Here is an 18,732-nt window from a genome sequence, read left to right as displayed (position 1 = left end):
GGGGGGGGGGGGGGGGGGGGGGGGGGGGGGGGGGGGGGGGGGGGGAGAACCAGTGTGTGCTGAGCAACAGGAAGCTGGCTTATCCATCTGACCCACACATTGCAGCAAACAGACAGGATTTAGAGAAAGAGAGCAGACAGACAGAAGCAGGTTTGGAACAATGAAAAAGAAAGAAAATTGAGAATTCTTTCTTGGTCCCATGACTGTTTGGTCCAAGGAATACTGAGACCAGATTTAATTTGAAATGAGTGGACAGTGGTCTCCAAAAGACACTCCAATGGGAACGAGAAGATGACACAGTACCCATGAGTGAGGGTTTTTGATCCTACTGCACGTACTGGCTTTGTGGGAGCCTAGGCAGTTTGGATGCTCACCTTACTAGACCTGGATGGAGTTGGGTGGTCCTTGGACTTCCCACAGGGCAGGGAACCCTGATGGCTCTTTGGGCTGACAAGGGAGGGGGGACTTGATTGGGGGAAGGGGAGGGAAATGGGAGGCGGCGGTGGGGAAGAGACAGAAATCTTTAATAAATTAAAAAAAATAAAAAAGAACAATAAATTCAAAAGATAAAGTAGAAAAAATATTATCTATTATGTACATTTTTATGTATGGGTATTTTTGTCTGCATGTCTGTGTACCAGGTGCATTTAGCGTCCACGGAGGTCAGAAGAGGGCATTAGATTTGGGATTACAGATGGCTGTGAGTCCCCATGTGAGTGCTGGCAATCGAACCCGCGTCCTTTGCAAGAGTAGCCAGGGTTCTTAACTTCCGAACCAGCCCTCTAGGTCTCCAGCCCCCTGTTTATCACTATTATTATGCGTGTAGAGGGGCGTGTTCTCTTGGGCAGGGTGCGTAGTTTTTAGGACAACTCTGTGGACTCGCTCTTCTTCCTCATTGTAGGTATCGGAGATTGAACTCAGGTCCTCAGAATGCCTTTACCATTCCGAGGCATCCGGAGGCCTTTGCCACCATTTCTTGTTGTTATTGTTTTGGTCCCAAATGTACGCATACTTCTAATTTTTCCCTCAGCCTTGCACACGCTCTCAGGCTTCATTTCTTCCCGAAATTTGACTGTGTAGTATTCTAATTTAAAAGAGCCCCACACGTTTAAATTCAGCATCCGAAACCACGCCCCCAAGCGGCGATGGCGTTCTGGGAAAGCTTCCTTAGAACGGAAGTGACGTAAAGTGCATGCGCGTGACGGTAAGGCGAGCGCCGAAAAGGCCGGTGCGGTCGGAGGACTACACTCCCTTCCGGAAGTCGCTGCTTCCTCAGCATGCTGGCCGAGCTCGGATTCATCGGGACCATCGGCGAAGATGACGAGGTGCCGGTGGAGCCCGAGTCGGACTCCGGGGACGACGAGGAGGAGGTGGGAGCCGGCGGACGAATTGCCGGGGGAGGGAGCCGTGAGCGGGAGCGGCCGGGAAGGAGCTGCGGGCGCCAGGCCGTCCTCAGCGTGCTAAGGTGTCCCCAGGCAGGCTGTTTGACCCAGGCTGTGCAGAGGCGACCTCCGCCCCCGAAGTCAGTCTTGCTTCCTGCCCATTCGGGGATGTTGTATTCCCATCTGTCCATCCAGCCTCCCAGGCAGCAGTCGTGGCATTGGGCGGTGGGGATGTAGTCTTGAGCGAGTGGCGAGAAAAGAAAACAAAATGACGTGCCTCACGCTGTCATCTGCCTGCCTGACATGGCCCTTCGGATGGCCCACGGCCTCTGCGGTCGACTTCCGAGAAAGCAACGAACACTCTAAGGCTCCGCTCTTTGCCCCTCATGATGGAGCGGTGAGGTCGTTTTTGACCGTTTGCCCTCCGACCATCCACACTATTCTCTGTGCCGAGTCATACCTGACCACCTGCAGCCCTCTCTTCGTTTGCAGTTTGGTCATTGTCCCCTTCTAGTCCTCTCCTCACCTGGCAGCAGAGTGGGCTTCCCATGACGCGGTCCCATTGGACCTGCCCCTTCCTCTCAACCCTGCAGCTGCTTCCTCCCGTGGCTTTCAGTGTAGGTCAGGCTCTGTTCTTTCCTCCATTGCACGCACAAGCCCTCTTCACGACAGTCCATTCTGCATGCCCCCCTCCCGGTGTGTGTGTGTGTGTGTCCATGCTTGAAGGTATATATGCACCTGCAGGTGCAGTGTGTGTTTGTGGGGGTGGGGTGGGTACGGACACTGTTGGCAGGCTAAGGGTTAATGCACACCAGAGTGTCATTCCTCAGGAGCTGTCCACCTCATCTCTACAGACGCTTCTCCCCCTGGAACCTAGAGCACCAGTTAGGCTAGGCTAGACTACTGACTGTCCACCAACAGGTGTGTTAAAAACCTCCCAGGACAGTTGTAAGATGGACACTTCCTTATCATCTGCCTGTGTTTGCCTTACGTTGCTTTTTTATCCTGCCTGTTGATTTGAACCAGGGCCTCATACACGCTAGGCAGGCTCTCCCTGCTGATCTGGGCTCCCAGCTGTGGGTTTCTCCTGGTAGGCCTCCTCCCTTCCCTCTTCCTGTTCTGTTCCTCCGTCTCAGCCTGTTACTTTTCCCTCTCCTCTTTGCAGGGGCCCATTGTGCTGGGCCGCAAGCAGAAAGCCCTTCAGAAGAGCCGTAGTGCTGATTTCAACCCTGACTTCATTTTCACTGAGAAGGAGGGCATGTATGACGGCAGCTGGGCCCTGGCTGATGTCATGAGCCAGCTCAAGAAGAAGGTAAGACTGACGGAGATGCGTTTTGGGTGGTGGACAGCAAGTGGGTATGCGGACAGACCCTTATCTCACAGCCTTTTAGCTTTATTTTATCTTCAGCAGCTTTTGGAACCCTTTGAAAATGGGTTGTGTAGGTTTGATGGGGTAGGGAGAGGAGGCTCCAAGTACCCCACAGTTCTCATGAATTGCCAATAGTGGAGAGCACTGTAAAGTAAGTGGTCTTATTATAGTTAATCGTCAGAAATATATTAGTTTGTCTCCAGGTGGCATTTAGAATATCAGAGATAGCTTACTCTGTTTGATGACGGGGTGAGGGCACTTGTAACCTGCTGACCTAACTCTGATCCCTGGAACCCATGTGGTGGAAGGGGAGAACTGAGTTCCGCTGGTTGTTTGTTGACCTCCACATGCTCTATGGCTATTGTTTGCCACACCTGCTTCAATAAATAACTGAGCTTATTTTTCCTGTATTTATTAAATGCCCATACCTGCGCATGGTGGCACAATCTTAGCACAAGAGGTTGAAGTTTGTATGTAAGCGCACTCTATGCATGCAGTGCCCATCGAGTCTAGAAAGGGTGTCGGATCCCCTAGAACTGAAGTTATATATTTGTGAGCTGCCCTGTGGGGGCTGGGAATAGAACCCCCGTCCTCCAGAAGGGCAGCAGTATTCTTTACTGAGCTGAACTATCTCTAACACTAGGATTGATTTTATTTTTGTGTGTATATGGGTTCCCACAGAGGCTAGAACAGGGAGCTGGATCCCTTGGAGCTGGAGTGGGCTGCCCAATATCGTTGTTGGAAATGGAATTCAAGCCCTATAATTTGAGTAGCAAGTGATCTTAATTGCTGACCTATCTCTCCAGCTTCTAAAATAGTCTTTAAAAAATTTGTTTGTATTGGTTCTTAGTAATCTAGCTTTTTTCCTTATTAAGCAATTATTTATTTATTTATTTTGGTTCTTCAAGGCAAGGATTCTCTGTGTAGCCTTGGTTGTTATGGAACACTTTGTAGGCCAGGCTGGTCTTACACTCATGGAGATCCTCCTGCCTCTGCCTCCTGAGTGCTGGAATAAAAGGCATACGCCTTTTCATTTTTCAATAAAGTATCTGATACCTTTTTTTAATTTAATGTTCATGTGCACATGTACTGTGTTTGGATTAAACCTTCTCTTTTAGTTATCAATAGTGTGCGTATTGATTAAATTTTCCAAAATTAGATAAGCCTTAGGAATGTCTAGTAGGGTGACACTCTATAGGCCAGATTGGCCTGAAACTCACTATGTAGCCAAGGCTGGCTTTGACTTCATGACCTCTTGCTTTGGTATCCAAAGTGATAGATTACAGATGTGAGCCACCATGCATATCTACGTTGGACAATCAAACAACCCTTTTTAGTTTTTCGAGACAAGATTTCTCTGTGTAGCCCTGACTGTCTTGGTACTCGCCTTGTAGACCAGGCTGGCCTCAAACTCACAGAAATCTGCCTGCCTCTGCTTTCTAAGTGTTGGGATTAAAGGCATGCGCCACCACCGCCTGGCCAGACAAGCCTTTTCTATCCTAACATTTGAGGCCTGCCCTGTGACATCCTCGTCGGTGTCCTTCTACATATATGTTTTCTTTTTCCTGTCTTGATTTTATCTGCAGAGGGCAGCCACCACCCTAGACGAGAAGATTGAGAAAGTACGGAAGAAAAGGAAAGCAGAGGTGAGAGTGAAAGCCGGCTGGTGGTGGTTGTTGATGAGCTCTGGGCTGTGCCTTTGGCCTCACTGAGAGTGGTGGGTGGCAGGGACAGTCTGGGTGTTTATTACTCTTCATTGCCCAGCCGCACAGCCTGTCCTGGCTATTGAACTCAGTATGGCTTCTCTTAGGTTCTGAATTTCCTGTAAAGTAGTCACCCCTACTTTATTTTTCCCCAGGAAAAGGAAGCCAAGTCTGGGAAGGTGGAGGAGAAAGAAGGCAGGGCGAGCAGTGACCCGAAGGGGCAGGAGGATCTGGGAGGGAATGAGGCAGACTCCAAGGATGAAGACTCTGAGACTGACTACTCCTCTGGGGATGAGGAGGTCCTCACCAAAGCAGGTAGGCTGATGTCGAGCATGCGCCATGGCTCTGTGGGAGCTGTACCGTCTCCCCACAGTGCCGGATGCCCCACCGTTGGTTCTCTCTTCACTTGACACTGTCCGGTGCTTATCCTTTGCAGGCAGCTGCTCCTTTCCTTACCCTCAGCTCTGTGCAGTGCCCGTTCTCCTACAACTCACCTGCTTGGGGTGACTCAGGTGCACTGGGTCCAGCCATGTATTGGGGGTCATTGAGCATTTTGGTAGAACTCACTAACGTGTCAGCCTTGTGTTGAGAGCCTACTGCTGTCTGCACTGTACTGGCCAGGCTAGGGTCTTGTCTGTTACAATGGAGTAGTTTTGCTACGTGACCACATGGTGTCCTTATCTGTGAAAGGAGGATGGGAGATCAGCCTCCCCAGATGTCTGTGGACAACACTGAAGCCATGGGAAGAAGAGGCAGGTGCAGGGTACCAAGGGCCATGCTCACCGCTGTGTTTTTCCCGCAGATACACTCAAAGTGAAGGAGAAGAAGAAGAAGAAGGGCCAGGTGAGTCTGGGTGTGAGGTCCTTGGGCAGTTTGCTTTCCCAGCCTGAAAGGACAGGCAGGCTTGGTTGCCTTTGCTAAGTCCTCTTCTGTCTGATCTGGTGTAGGAAGCAGGAGGATTCTTTGAAGATGCATCTGAGTATGACAAAAGCCTCACCTTCCAGGACATGAATCTGTCCCGGCCCCTCCTGAAGGTAGTAGCTTTGGCAATGGGGGTTGGTTCTTTTTTGATTGATTTAATTCTCTCTGTGTGCATGATGTGCTCATGTGAAATATCTGCATGTGTGTGTGTTTGTGCCTGTGGAAATAAAGAGGTTCATTGGAATCCCTGAAGCTGGAGTTACAAGTGATTGTGAGCTGCCGTAGGTGCTGGCAACCAACTTCAGATCTTCTCAAGAGCAGCAAGTGCTCTTAACTGCTGAGCATACATTTTAGATGCCCATTCATTTTGGACAGGGTTTCATAGTCCAGGCTTGCTATGAACTTACTGTGTAGCCAAGGTGGGCTTTGAACTCCTGATCCTCCTGACTTCATCTCCCAAGGACTGGGATGCACAACCAGCTGATAATTATGGGTTGATTCTTGCAGTAGTCCCCATGTATGGTTCTCTTGTTCCTCTTTGACTTGGCTCCGCTGCAGAGAGCCCTATGGCGCAGATCCCGCCAGCTCTTAGGGCCTTTCACTTGGGATAAAAGCCCAGGTCCTCATGCTGACGTACAGACTTGTTTCTCTTCTGATCCTTTTTGAGGACAGTTGTAGCACTCTTCTTTTTTTGTACTTCCTGTTCCCTCTGTTTGGAAGACTCTTCCTCCAGAAGTCTTTTGGGGTATTCAGTCACCCCATTGGGGTCAGTGAATCATCCCTCTTGTGACTTGCACTTTTTCCTGCCTGTCTCCAGCTCCTATGTGACTGCTTTTATTAGTCTTTATAGAATGGGTGTTTGATTTTGGTCTGTTTCTTTTTGCTGGTTCCCAAAGCAAGGCTTTTCTTTCTGTCTCCTGCTGTCCTGGGTACAGCTGGTGCCTTAGGCTCTGGAGGGAAGGTACCCAGGAAGTTGTGTCCCTTGCTGTTTGCTAGGACTCTCTCCCTTTCCACCTACCCTGTCTGACTAACTTTTCTCCTCAGGCAATTACAGCCATGGGCTTCAAGCAGCCGACCCCGATCCAGAAGGCGTGCATCCCTGTGGGTCTGCTGGGAAAAGACATCTGTGCCTGTGCGGCCACCGGGACAGGTGACAGGGTAGGCGGGGCAGGAGGCCAGAACACACTTGGCTTTTTAAAGATTTATTTTATTTTAAACATGAGTGTTTTGCTTGCATGTATGCATATGTACTTTGTGTGCAGGCATGTGGAGGCCAGAAGAAGGTGTTGTATGCCCTGTAACTGGAGTAGTAGACTGTAAACCGTCATGTGGATGCTGGGAACCCAACCCAAGAGTACCAAGTCCTAACCACTGAGCCATCTCCCTCTGCTTGCCTTTTTTTTTTTAAATATTTATTTATTTATTATGTATACAATATTCTGTCTGTTTTCCTGAAGGCCAGAAGAGGGCACCAGACCTTATTACAGATGGTTGTGAGCCACCATGTGGTTGCTGGGAATCGAACTCAGGACCTTTGGAAGAGCAGGCAATGCTCTTAACCGCTGAGCCATCTCTCCAGCCCTGCTTGCCTTTTTGAACTATAGAAAAAGTTTATAAAGCCAAATATGGTGGTGGGCTATATAGAAAGACTATCTTAAGAAGAAAAAAATCTGGCTGGTGTGGTGGTGGTGCACCTCTTCAGTCCCATCACTCGGGAGGCAGAGGTAGGAGGATCTTTTGAGTTTGAGGGCAGCTACACAGGGAAAGCCTGTTCCGAAAAACAAAAACAAACAAACAAACAAACAAAAAAACAGAAAAAAGTCCGTAGAAATCTGTACTCAATTGGTGATTTGGTAGGGTGTTTTTTGGCAGGGGGACGACACAGGATTTTTCTGTGTAACAGTTCTGGCCATCCTAGAACTCTGTAGACCGCCCTCACTGCCCACCTGGTTGTACCACCACTGCCTGGTGATTTTGTTTTTGTTGGGGGGGGGAGTGTTTCAAGACAGGGTTTCTCTGTGTAACAGCCCTAGCTGTCCTGGAACTAGTTCTTGTAGACCAGGCTGGCTTTGAACTTACAAAGATTCACCTGCTTCTGCCTCCCAAGTGCTGGGATTAAAGGTGTGCGCCACCACTGTCTGGCTTCTGCCTGGAGACTTTTGTCGTTAAAATTATTTTATTTTTAGCTGGTGTGGTGGAGCACATCTTTAATTCCAACCTTTGGAAGGCAGAGGCAGGTGGATCTCTGATTTGGAGCCCAGCCTGGTCCACAAAGCAAATTCCAGGACAGCCAGAGCTATTACACAGAGATACCCTGTCTCCAAAAAAAAAAAAAAAAAAAAATTATGTGTATGTCTGTAGGTATGTGTTCATGTGGGTGCAGGTGCCCACAGAGTCCAGAAGAGAATGACAGGTCCCCTAAAGCCAGACTTAGCAGCAGTTGGGAGCTGCTGGCTTGGGTGCTGGGAACTGCGCTCCTTCTCTAGAAGAGCAACATTCAACATTCACTTTTAACTATGAGGCCAGCCCTTCAACTGGAGACCTTAGCAGCCTTTATAGCTATGGGATGCCAGTTTGTCTTCCTATGCTCATGCTGTAGAATGTTGAATTTTGGGACTGGGGAGGTGGCTCAGAATTGAAGAGCACTGGCTACTTTTGCAGACAACCAAAGTTTTGTTCCCAATACCCATTTGGCAGCTTAACAACCACCTATGACTACAGTGCCAGGGAATCAGACACCTGATCTCTACTGGTCTCCATGGTACCAGGCACATACATACAGGCAAAATTCTCATATACATATAAAATGTATAAACAAGTAAGTGTTGGGGTTGGTGAGAGAACTTAGTGGTTAAGAACAGGGGCTATTCTTCTAGGGGACCAGGTTCAATTCTCAACCCCCACATGGCAGTTTATAGCTGTCTCTAATTCCAATTCCAGGGGATTCCGTGCCCCTGTTTGGTCTCTGTGGGCACACATGTGTCATGCATTCACAGGCATATACATACATGTAGATAAACAAATCTCTAAAATAATAAATATCTAAGTCTCTCAGAACGTTGAGCCTTGTTTCTGGCATCCACTGGTGTTGGGATGGGGGCAGGATGACAGTGGGTCCTTTGGAGAGCAACTAGCCTGGTAACAGCTGAGCTAGCTCTCCAGCCCAGTTACTCTTCATGTCCTTCTCTTAAATTTACATTGATACTGTTTGGCATCAGGAAAACACTTGCATACATAAGGCATGTTCCCATAGGCAGAGATGTGGGTTCCTGTATTCAGGTGGAACCAAAGCATGGAAGGTGCTGAATCTGCTCTCTGCTCTCCTGCTGTCCTCCCTCTAGGCAAAACTGCAGCCTTTGCATTGCCTGTCTTGGAGCGTCTGATCTACAAGCCCCGCCAGGCTGCGGTCACTCGAGTGCTGGTGCTAGTCCCTACCAGAGAGCTGGGCATCCAGGTACACTCCGTCACCAAGCAGCTGGCCCAGTTCTGCAGCATCACTACCTGCCTGGCTGTGGGTAAGTGAGGGCCACTGTGAGACACAATGTGATGCATGGAGAATGAGGTGTGTTTCACCCCACCCCCAGTGTCAGGAAAAGACCCTTTTGTGGATTGGATCCACCTAAAAATCAGTTGACATATTTTCATAGTGGATAGAGGCAGGGGAAGACATTTCATTAAGATTTAATTCTTTGTTTTGTTTTTTATATTTTTGAGATAAGGTTTCATTCTGTAGCTCAGGTTGGCTTAAAACTGTGTAGCTCAGGTTGGCCTCAAACATAGCAGCCCTCCTCCTAACCTTCCTGCTACTAGTGAGATTCCAGGTATGAGCCACCACACTCAGCAGGACTTAGACTCTATAGTTTGTGGAGCTGGGGACAGAGTCTAAGGCCTTTCGCATGATACTGTGTCACTGAACTGTTGAGTTGGTCTGGTGGTTCAGAACACTGAGTTTCAGTTCCCTGCTTCCTCGTGGTAACTCACAGCTGTCTGTAACTTAAGTTCCAAGGGATCTGACATTTTCTTCTGACCTCTGAGGGCATCAGCACCAGACATGCATATGGTACACATAACACATACAGGCAGAAGACTCATACGTATAATACAGTGAAACAGACCTTTGAAAAAAGCCTGGTGTGTGGTGCCCACCTTTAATCCCAGTACTCAGGAGGAAAGGCAGGTAGATCTTTGTGAGTTGGAGGCCAGCCTGGTCTACCGAGGGAATTACCCAGACAGCTGCACAGTAAGACCGTGTTTACAAATCCAAAGAAGACTTAACCTTGAGAAATAGAATTCAGCACTGGGGATAGAGGTCCTCGGTAGAGGGCTTGTGTAGTTTCTACCAGTCTCTGGGATCCATTCCTAACACACAAACAGTATTATTTTCCATAAAATATGGTAATTCTCGTACTTGGGATGATGAGGTAGAGTCAGTCCCAGCCTGGGCTACAGGGTGAGACTCTGTCTCAAACCAGGAAAAAAAAAAAAAAAAAAAAAGAATGACGAGGCTTTAGACTTTTTCTTGTTACTGACCCTTACTGTGAATAATAGTGATTTGGGAGGACGTTCCCTGGTGAGGTCCCAGTGTTATCTAGTCTCAGACTGTCTTACTCCCTGTGTGTGCTGTACATTTGGCCTGAGCCCCAGCAGGTGACACTGATGACTGACTGACCAGGCCGTCCACTGGGGGTCTGCTCTCTGCAGGTGGCCTGGATGTGAAGTCTCAGGAAGCTGCTCTCCGGGCAGCACCAGACATCCTCATTGCCACACCTGGCCGGCTCATCGACCACCTTCACAACTGCCCTTCCTTCCACCTGAGCAGCATTGAGGTGCTCATCCTGGACGAGGCTGACAGGTGGGCCTGAGGTGCAGGGCCTGGGGGTCCTGCGCTGCCACCCTGTGGTACTCTAAGGCTCTTGGTCACTGGCATGTAACACCATTTAACTGTCCACACTGGATCTCTGTCCTGTTTAGGTCAGGTTTCCATGCGTATGCATGTGTGCTATCTCCCCACCCCTTCCTCCTTTTTCCCCTCTCTGGAGTGAGCTGCTTAAGAGGTAGGAGAGGTCTTTCAGGAATAGTGCTGCATGCCTTTAATCCCAGCACTTGGGATGCTGAGGCAGGAAGTTTGAGCTAAGCTCAGGATACACAGTAAGTTCCAGACCAGCCTGGACACAGAGTGAGACCTTGTCTCAAAAAAAGGTTAAATAATGTGAGCTCTACCATTTCCCAATGTTGGAGAATGGGACTGAGATTCTTGGAACAAATCTTTTTCTTGTCTGTGCCTGGGAATAAGAATGGCATCCATGCAGGACACTACAGGGAGCAATGCAAGCAAGCCAGTACAGCTTCCACAGGCCATCGCCAGGGCTGCTCCCTCCCTGCGTTCGCCCCTCCACACCTCCAGCTTCTCTCTTGCTCCTTTGCTTGCTGACTCCTTCTGTCCCAATTGGACCAGTGATGGAGGTCAGTTGGGCGGATGGTTCACCCTCACTGTGAATCCTGGAAGAACTGAGCCACGCCTTACATGTGCCTCTCCTCAGCTCAGCTGAAGGCAGTCCAGTCCTCCCAGCTGTTCAATTCTGTGTGTTTCACATCTGTGGTACACCCATTGGGAAATCCTTAACACCCATCGTGGGGCTCTTCACAAAGCACTATCTCTTTAACCTGCTTCAAGCTCCTCTAAGTTCTTACCCAGCAGTCTTGTCCCGAGGATGGCTTATCAGTCGAGTCACTGGGACACAACCAGACAAATGCAGAGAGCAAGGTTGAGGGGATATTCTGGATGGAGACCAAAGATGTGTGATCACCAACTGCAACACAGAAGTATTTGGGGAACAGTGAAGGAGATTCCGTCTTGCCCAAAACTCAAATGTTTGACACTTTGGTTATATAGGAGCAGGTTAATCAGTAGTATATGCTGGGACATTTGGAATAAGTGATCATGATCTCAGTAACTTGCAGAATAGGAGGGTGGAGTAGCAGCGATGACAGGGTAAACATGAGTCCTTGGCCTGTGTGATGCCGTGACCCTCATTCTTGACAGAAGAGCTGCTCTTCAGCCCATCTGTCCCCTCTTGCAGAATGCTGGATGAATATTTTGAGGAGCAGATGAAGGAGATCATTCGAATGTGTTCCCACCACCGCCAGACCATGCTCTTCTCAGCCACCATGACAGATGAGGTGGGTGTGCCTAGTGGCATGCAGAGGATCCCAGCTGGGCAAGCCCTCTTCCCTTGTTCTCCCACCTTTCTGAGCTGTGCAGCTCTGACCCTGTACTTGGCAGGTGAAAGATCTGGCTTCGGTCTCCTTAAAGAACCCTGTGCGGATATTTGTGAACAGCAACACAGACGTAGCTCCCTTTCTTCGGCAAGAGTTCATACGGATCCGGCCTAACAGGGAAGGGGACCGGGAAGCCATTGTGGCAGGTAAAGGCCCAGGGTAGGACTGAACAGGGTGGCCATCTGCACTCACGCTCTTCTCTTTGTCCTTCAGCCCCCTCCATCCATTCTCCTGAGCTCAGACAGCAGCATTGCCTCTCACCCAGCCTGCTGTCTCCCATTTCCCCCACTCCATGATGTTGACCACACTTGAGAGTTGGCTTCTTTGTCTTTGTCTTGGCTTGTGCAGTCTGCCCAGTGCTGGCTCACTCTTCTCCCTTCAGCTCTACTGATGAGAACGTTCACCGACCATGTGATGCTCTTCACCCAGACTAAGAAGCAGGCCCACCGCATGCACATTCTTCTGGGGCTGCTGGGGCTGCAGGTGGGCGAGCTCCACGGCAACTTGTCACAGACACAGCGACTGGAGGCCCTCCGGTAATACTGAGGGTGCTGCTCTCTTGGGAAGGCCTGGGGAGCTCGTTATCAAGGGAATTGGACCCTGGGGATTGTGACAGGGAGCACAAACACACAGTGCCCCCCCTTTAACAGGTGACTAGTGTCCGCTACCACACCTTTGGTCCCAGCTTCTTGGGAGACTGAGGTGGGAATCAATGTCTCAATATATTTAGGTTCAGTCCGCACACTCTAAGGTTGCATGTAATCAGAACTCACCTGGCCTTTGAGCAGGGCATCCTCTGTGCTCTCCTGGGCATCTATAGCAGGAAACACATCGTCTGTGTGGTTTCCCCAGAGACGCTCACCTGTCAGTCAATTCCGACTCACACTCGGGCAACAATCACTTCGTGAGCTTCAGTGCTCCAGCAGTTTCCAGTTTGTCGCTGAGTCCTCAGCAGAGGAGAGCTCCAGGAAAGGGGCTCTTCAGAACGCCCCTCATTCCTGACTGTGTATGTGAAGCGAGGAAGCTCTGCCCACTGAGGCGTTAGCCTCTGCTCTGTGCTGTAGTTCACACAAACTGTTCCCAGTCTTGAATGTGATGGGAATTGCTGCCACTTAACTGTGTGCTCTGTTAGAAGGCTTGCTCAAGTCCCGCTGTTACATTCCCAGCTTTTTTTCCTTGTTCCATCCACACCATAAATTAAAATATATGATGAGCCACACACTACTGCTTGAGGATTTAATGGTAATTTTACTTTTTTTTTTTTTTTTTTTTTTTTTTTTTTTTTTTTTTTTGGCTTTTCAAAACAGTGTTTCTTTGTGTAGCTCTGACTGTCCTAGAACTCGCTATGTAGACCAGGCTGGCCTCAAACCTGGAGCTCCACCTGCCTCTCCCTCCCGAGTGCTGGGATTAAAGGCGTGTGCCACTACCGCAGAGCTCCAACTTTATTTTTTTATTGTATTTTTATTTATTTGTGCTTGGGTGTGTGCCATGGTGTCAGGATTACTCGCATGAGTCAGTCCTTGGTTAGAAGCAGGTACCTTACCTGCTGAGCCATCTCATGGTATTGGGCTCAGGTAGCTCATTGAGTATCTCTGTGCTGTTTCTAGGCGCTTTAAGGATGAACAGATTGACATCCTGGTGGCCACAGACGTTGCCGCACGTGGGCTTGACATCGAAGGTGTGAAAACAGTGAGTGCGATTTCTGCTGCTTACCGTTGGTAGGAGTCCTGCCTTGCTGGGCCTGCCCACCACACCTCACTGATGTTTGCTCTGATCTCCAGGTGATCAACTTCACCATGCCCAACACTGTCAAACACTATGTGCACCGGGTGGGGCGAACTGCACGTGCTGGCAGGGCTGGACGCTCTGTCTCTCTGGTGGGAGAAGAGGAACGGAAGATGCTGAAGGAGATTGTGAAGGCTGCCAAGGCTCCAGTGAAGGCACGGCTCATCCCCCAAGGTGAGGAGCACAGGGTGCTGGGCTCAGGGAGAGGATGATGCCAAGAGCTCTGCAGTCGACACCTCCCGAGTCTCCTGGACAGGCCTCCTCCACACCTTGGGTGTCAGTGTGTGTGCCAGGGAATGGTAGATAGTATATGTAGGGTCCAACTCATCAGAACTTCCTTAGAAGTTAAGAGAGGCCTCTGTGTCATCAACGCCCCTTTCCTGTTGGTAAAGGGGAAGGTGAGGTTGGCACTCACTCCTTTTTGTTTGTTTTGGTTTTTGAGGTAGGGTTTCTCTGTATAACAGCTCTGGCTGTCCTGGAAATCACTTTGTAGACCATGCTGACCTCAAACTCACAGAGATCCACCTGCCTCCGTCTCCTGAGTGCTAGGATTAGTGATATATGCCACCATGCCTGACTTTGGCTTACCTGTAGTGATGCTGCAAACTTGAGTCCGCTTGTTGGAATCAGTGAGAATGATGAAATCTGTAATCCAGGAGCTCATCCCTGTCCGTACTGGGACAGGGCCTTCAGTGTCTCCTCTGTTTATAGATGCCTTTTTTTTCTAGTTTCTTTTTAATTTGCTTTGAGATTTTGTTTTTATTTTATGTGTATGGGTTTTTTTGCTTGCATGTATGTCTAGGTAACACATGTATATGATGTTCTAGGAGGCCAGAGAGAACTACAGTTACAGATGATTGTGAGCCACTTGTGGGTATGGAAACCAGCTCAGGTCCTTGAAGATCAGCCAGTGCTCCTCCAGCCCCCTTTTTTCCCATTTCATTTTAGGTTGTCAGTCAGGAAATAGCTCCTGCTGTGTGCTCAGTTTTAGTGCTGCTGTCCCAGTAGCCAGGAATTGAGCAGGGAACGGAACAGCTGGTGTGAGAGTCAGTGAGTTGTTAATCAGTGTGGCTGAGGGTGACGGGAGGAGAGGGGCCTGTTTAGAAACGCTACTCAGAGCAGGGTGTGGAGTGATGCCCATCTCCCAGTGCTTGGGAGCTGTAGGCAGAAGATGAGGAGTTCAAAGCTATTCTCAGTCACATAGCAATTAAGAGGCCAGTCTCAACTACATGATGCTCTCTTAAAAAACGACTGCTTAGCAAAGGCCTCTGAGCAGCTGGCTCTGAGCTAAGTCCAGTCTGACAAAGTAAGGTGGCCATGAGCCAGTCCTCAGAGGGACTGAGCAAGGGCAGCAGCTCTGGGCAGGAATAAACTTGGTGTGTGAGTGAAGGAAGGGAAGTCAGGGAACCAGGACACAGTGAGCTCAGGTAGATAGGGCCATTCTGAAACATTGGCAATTCATTCGAAGAGGAACAGGAAGCCATGGGGGTGGTTACAGGGTGGCTTTTGTTGTGGCTTTAATCTTTGTGTTTGTGGGTGGATGATGTGTGTGTGTGTATGTGTAGGGGGCACATGTGTGTGTCATGCATTCCTAGAGTCAGTGGACAACCTCAGGTCTTGGCTTCACTTTCTACCTTATCTAAGACAGGTCTCCTGTACATGCCAAACTGTGTATTTAGCATCTGGCGACTCTGATTTTACTTCCCATCTGGCTGTAGGAGCAATTGGGATCACAGATGTGTGCTTTTTGTGCCTCACTTTATATGGGTTCTGGAGATCTGAACTCGTGTCTTCATCCTCGTGTGGTGTCTCCCCAGCCCTTGTTAACTTTTGAGATGCGTTCTGGTTCTGTTGGGCTCGGCTGGCCCAGACTCCTGGGCCTAAGCAGGTCTCTCTGCTTCCTGAGTAACCAGGGATATAGGCCAGCATCACATGGCCTCGTTCTTAGTGGGAGGTATTCAGGAAGGAAGTTCTGTCAGTAAGTAGGCGTCTGCATTATACTCACAGGCTGCCAAGTAATCACCCTCAGTTTTATTCTTTTTTGTTTTTGTTTTATTTGTTTTGTTTTGGTTTTGGTTTTCTCAAGACAAGGTTTCTCTGTAGCTTTGGTGCCTGTCCTGGAACTAGCTGTGTAGACAAGGCTGGCCTTGAACCCACAGAGATCCGCCTGCTTCTGACTCCCGAGTGCTGGGATTAAAGACCTGTGCCACCACCTCCCAGCTTCTCAGTTTTATTCTTTATTCGATTCTTGTTAAGATGTTATCCTCAAATTCCGGGACAAGATTGAGAAAATGGAGAAGGATGTGTATGCGGTGCTGCAGCTGGAGGCAGAGGAAAAAGAGATGCAGCATTCAGAGGCCCAGGTGAGGCTGGGTGGCCATCTTCCTACCCCTGCTGCTCAGCGATAGCTGCACTGCTCACTGGGCAGTGGCTGCTGCAGCTCTGCTACAGTGTCCTCATGCCCACCCCACAGATAGACACAGCAAAGCGGCTCTTGGAGAAGGGGAAGGAGACGGCAGACCAGGAACCTGAGAGGAGCTGGTTCCAGACCAAAGAAGAGAGGAAGAAGGAGAAGAGTGAGTCCTGAACGTTAGTGGGGGAATTGCTCGCCATGCAAAAACCTAAGGACCTGAGGCTGAGTCTTTAGAACCTGCCTCACAGCTTTTAAAATTAAAATGGCAGCATGCTTCTTTATCATCTGAGTACATTATGACGGGACTTTTCCCTGCTAAAGGATAGTGAAAGTTCTTCCAGTTTTTGCCATGGGGATGTCATGAGAAACATGTGCCCCCTAGTTCAGCAAGCTATTTGCTTTGTAGGATAAACTACTGCAGGTGAAGAAGAACTATGCATATTTCTAATTCTATGACAATTTCAAAACTATCTCCCATATAACTGTGCCAGCAGTTTCAGAAATCCTGCCCCTCTCTGATGGGCCAGGCAGGAAGGGTGAGTGTGTTAGCCTTCTGTGGTGGAACTAGGGCTCTGTTAATTGGTGGAAGGTGCTGAGTACTGGGTAAAACCTGTCTTTGTCCTTTGTAGCAGGAGTTGAGACAGTGAGCACCTTCAGAGTAATGAGGCTCCTGGGGCTTAGTGAACTGGAGGTAACCAGCAGAGGAGTGTTTGTGGAGGAGAGAGCAAACCTCGGCTGTCATTCTCCAAGTGTCATGTGTCAGGGCCTCTCATTGGCCTAGAAACTGAGCAGATAGGCTAGTCTGACTGGCCAGTGAGTCCTAGTCTGCTAACTAGTAGGATTACCCCTCCCCCCCCCACCCAGGGTTTCTCTATAGCTTTGGGGCCTGTCCTGGAACTAAGTCTTGTAGACCAGGCTGGCCTCGAACTCACAGAGATCCGCCTGCCTCTGCCTCCCAAGTGCTGGGATTAAAGATGTGTACCACCAGGTGCCTGGGTTTACCTTTAATCTACTTGTGGATGGATCTCTGTGAGTTTGAGTTTACATAGTGAGTTCCAGGAGGCTAGGGCTACATAGACCCTTTGTCAAAAAGCCAGTTTAAAAAAAAAAGTTGGTTTTAGGTATTAAATTCAGGTCTATATTTTTTTAAATTTGTATTTATTCTGTCACAGTTTCATTGTATATATTTGGATCATACCCTCCTCTACTGTTCCCTTCCGCTTTGAGGTCTGCTTTTTGTGGCTGCTGCATTTAATTAGGTCACTGACTAGAGCATGGATGGGGGCTGTTCCCTTGGAACTGGGGCAACTTGCCAGTGGCTGGCTGCACCACTGAGGAATCATACTCCCCCTCTCAGCAACCATTAACTCACCAGCCCCTCTTCCTGTGCCATCATTCTTACCTGGTAGACACTTTTCTACATGGGTGTCAGGCTCCCTAGTTAGTTTTCATCTTATCATCTTAAGCTTTAAGGACATAATGAAACCCCACACTCTGTTCTCACTCCAGTTGCCAAGGCTCTGCAGGAGTTTGACTTGGCCTTAAGAGGAAAGAAGAAAAGAAAGAAGTTTATGAAGGATGCCAAGAAAAAGGGGGAGATGACGGTGAGTGGCCTCCCTCTGGAGTTAGGTACCATGCAGCACTGGTGTGTTCTTTGCTCATCCCTCACTTTGCCCCCAGCCAGAGGAGAGGTCCCAGTTTGAAATCCTCAAGGCACAGATGTTTGCAGAGCGGCTGGCCAAGAGGAACCGCAGAACCAAGCGAGCACGAGCAATGCCTGAGGAAGAGCCTGCAGCAGGTCCTGGTAAGAGATTCATTCTACCTGACATCCTTATCATGGCAGGAGGAGTCGGTGGGGATATGGTGGTGGCCAAGCTTTGGAGAAAGTGGGATCTATTGGTGTATATGGCCTTTCACTGGCTTTGGAATCCTCACCTAGAGCTTCAAGGGACTTTACAGCCTCCAAACTCATTTTTCTCTATGCAGCCAAGAAGCAAAAGCAGCAGAAGAAGTCTGTGTTTGATGAAGAACTCACCAACACAAGCAAGAAAGCCCTGAAACAGTATCGAGCTGGGTAGGGTTTTAAGTGTTCCTTAGCCCTTGGTATGCAACAAACTGAGGTGTCTGCATCCTTGCCCACTTCCAGCTCTCCTAGCTAGAGTTTTATAATGCCGTGAGTAGGGTGCTTCTCTGCCCCCAGGGCCTGATGTGCAGGAGCAGGAGAGGTATTCCTTGTGAGTTCCCTGATCTGGATGATTTCAGTCTAGGCTGGGTAGGGAAGGCCTCTTCCTGCTGATCTTAAACTGGTGGCTGGCTGCCAGTAATGTGTATTGTTTTGTAGAGGACCGTGGGACCTGACTCCGAGGCACTGAAACTCACATGGCTGCACCCATCCCACCTATGCTGCCCTTTCTGTGAGGCTGAGATGGGTGACGTCACTCACACGCTCCGGTCTGCTCATCTCACATTTCCTCTCTTACAGCCCTTCTTTTGAAGAGAGGAAACAGTTAGGTCTGTCTCGCCAGAGAAGAGGGAACTTCAAATCTAAGTCCAGGTAATGTTGCATTGTGGAGGGCAGAGGCCGTACCCATGGGGCTGGAGAAGCAAGCAAACGCAGAACTACTCCTCCCTTCTGGCTTTAATTTTGTTGTTTTTCTTTATAGGTATAAGAGAAAGAAGTAACCCAGTGGCATGAAGAAGTTGGTGGGACAATTTTATATCCCTTCCCTGTGGGAAGTCATCTTGTCTTGGTCTGTTTTTTTCCATTTGTAAAACAATAACAACAAAATCTCTTGAACAAGCTATTTGTGTATTTGGTGTTTTAAAGATGTTGGCTGAATTTCTATCTATCTAGGAGCTGTTTTCCTGGTGTTTCGTCCA

The 18,732-nt window shown here is 49.0% G+C and overlaps 1 protein-coding gene across 1 annotated transcript; it reads left to right on the top strand.

Annotated features, from left to right (window-relative positions):
- Positions 1 to 1,205: 1,205 nt before the first annotated feature.
- On the top strand, positions 1,206 to 18,654 carry Ddx27 (DEAD-box helicase 27). The gene is made up of 21 exons (XM_050150719.1): positions 1,206 to 1,370; positions 2,548 to 2,694; positions 4,338 to 4,397; positions 4,610 to 4,769; positions 5,257 to 5,297; positions 5,402 to 5,488; positions 6,420 to 6,525; positions 8,717 to 8,890; positions 10,077 to 10,227; positions 11,456 to 11,555; positions 11,659 to 11,800; positions 12,037 to 12,190; positions 13,262 to 13,343; positions 13,436 to 13,613; positions 15,696 to 15,802; positions 15,913 to 16,015; positions 17,362 to 17,456; positions 17,533 to 17,656; positions 17,839 to 17,926; positions 18,335 to 18,406; positions 18,516 to 18,654. Exons 1-21 carry the CDS (start codon positions 1,278 to 1,280, stop codon positions 18,532 to 18,534), a joined length of 2,283 nt encoding a protein of 760 aa, XP_050006676.1. The 5' UTR covers positions 1,206 to 1,277; the 3' UTR covers positions 18,535 to 18,654.
- Positions 18,655 to 18,732: the final 78 nt, after the last annotated feature.

Source organism: Alexandromys fortis, unplaced genomic scaffold, assembly GCF_014885135.2.
Source record: "Alexandromys fortis isolate MF-2015 unplaced genomic scaffold, M_Fortis_MF-2015_v1.1 scaffold_27, whole genome shotgun sequence".
Lineage (NCBI taxonomy): Eukaryota > Metazoa > Chordata > Mammalia > Rodentia > Cricetidae > Alexandromys > Alexandromys fortis.
Note: the sequence above shows the minus strand (reverse complement) of the source record. Positions and strands in the feature narration are given on the sequence as shown.

What these genes read in the sequence shown, in the direction of transcription:
- Ddx27 (XM_050150719.1), top strand. Translation starts at nt 1,278, where the DNA reads ATGCTGGCCGAGCTCGGATTCATCGGGACCATCGGCGAAGATGACGAG. An exon ending in CCGGGAAGCCATTGTGGCAG is followed by an intron (nt 11,801 to 12,036) that starts GTAAAGGCCCAG and finishes TTCTCCCTTCAG; the next exon opens with CTCTACTGATGAGAACGTTC. An exon ending in CAGCGACTGGAGGCCCTCCG is followed by an intron (nt 12,191 to 13,261) that starts GTAATACTGAGG and finishes TGCTGTTTCTAG; the next exon opens with GCGCTTTAAGGATGAACAGA.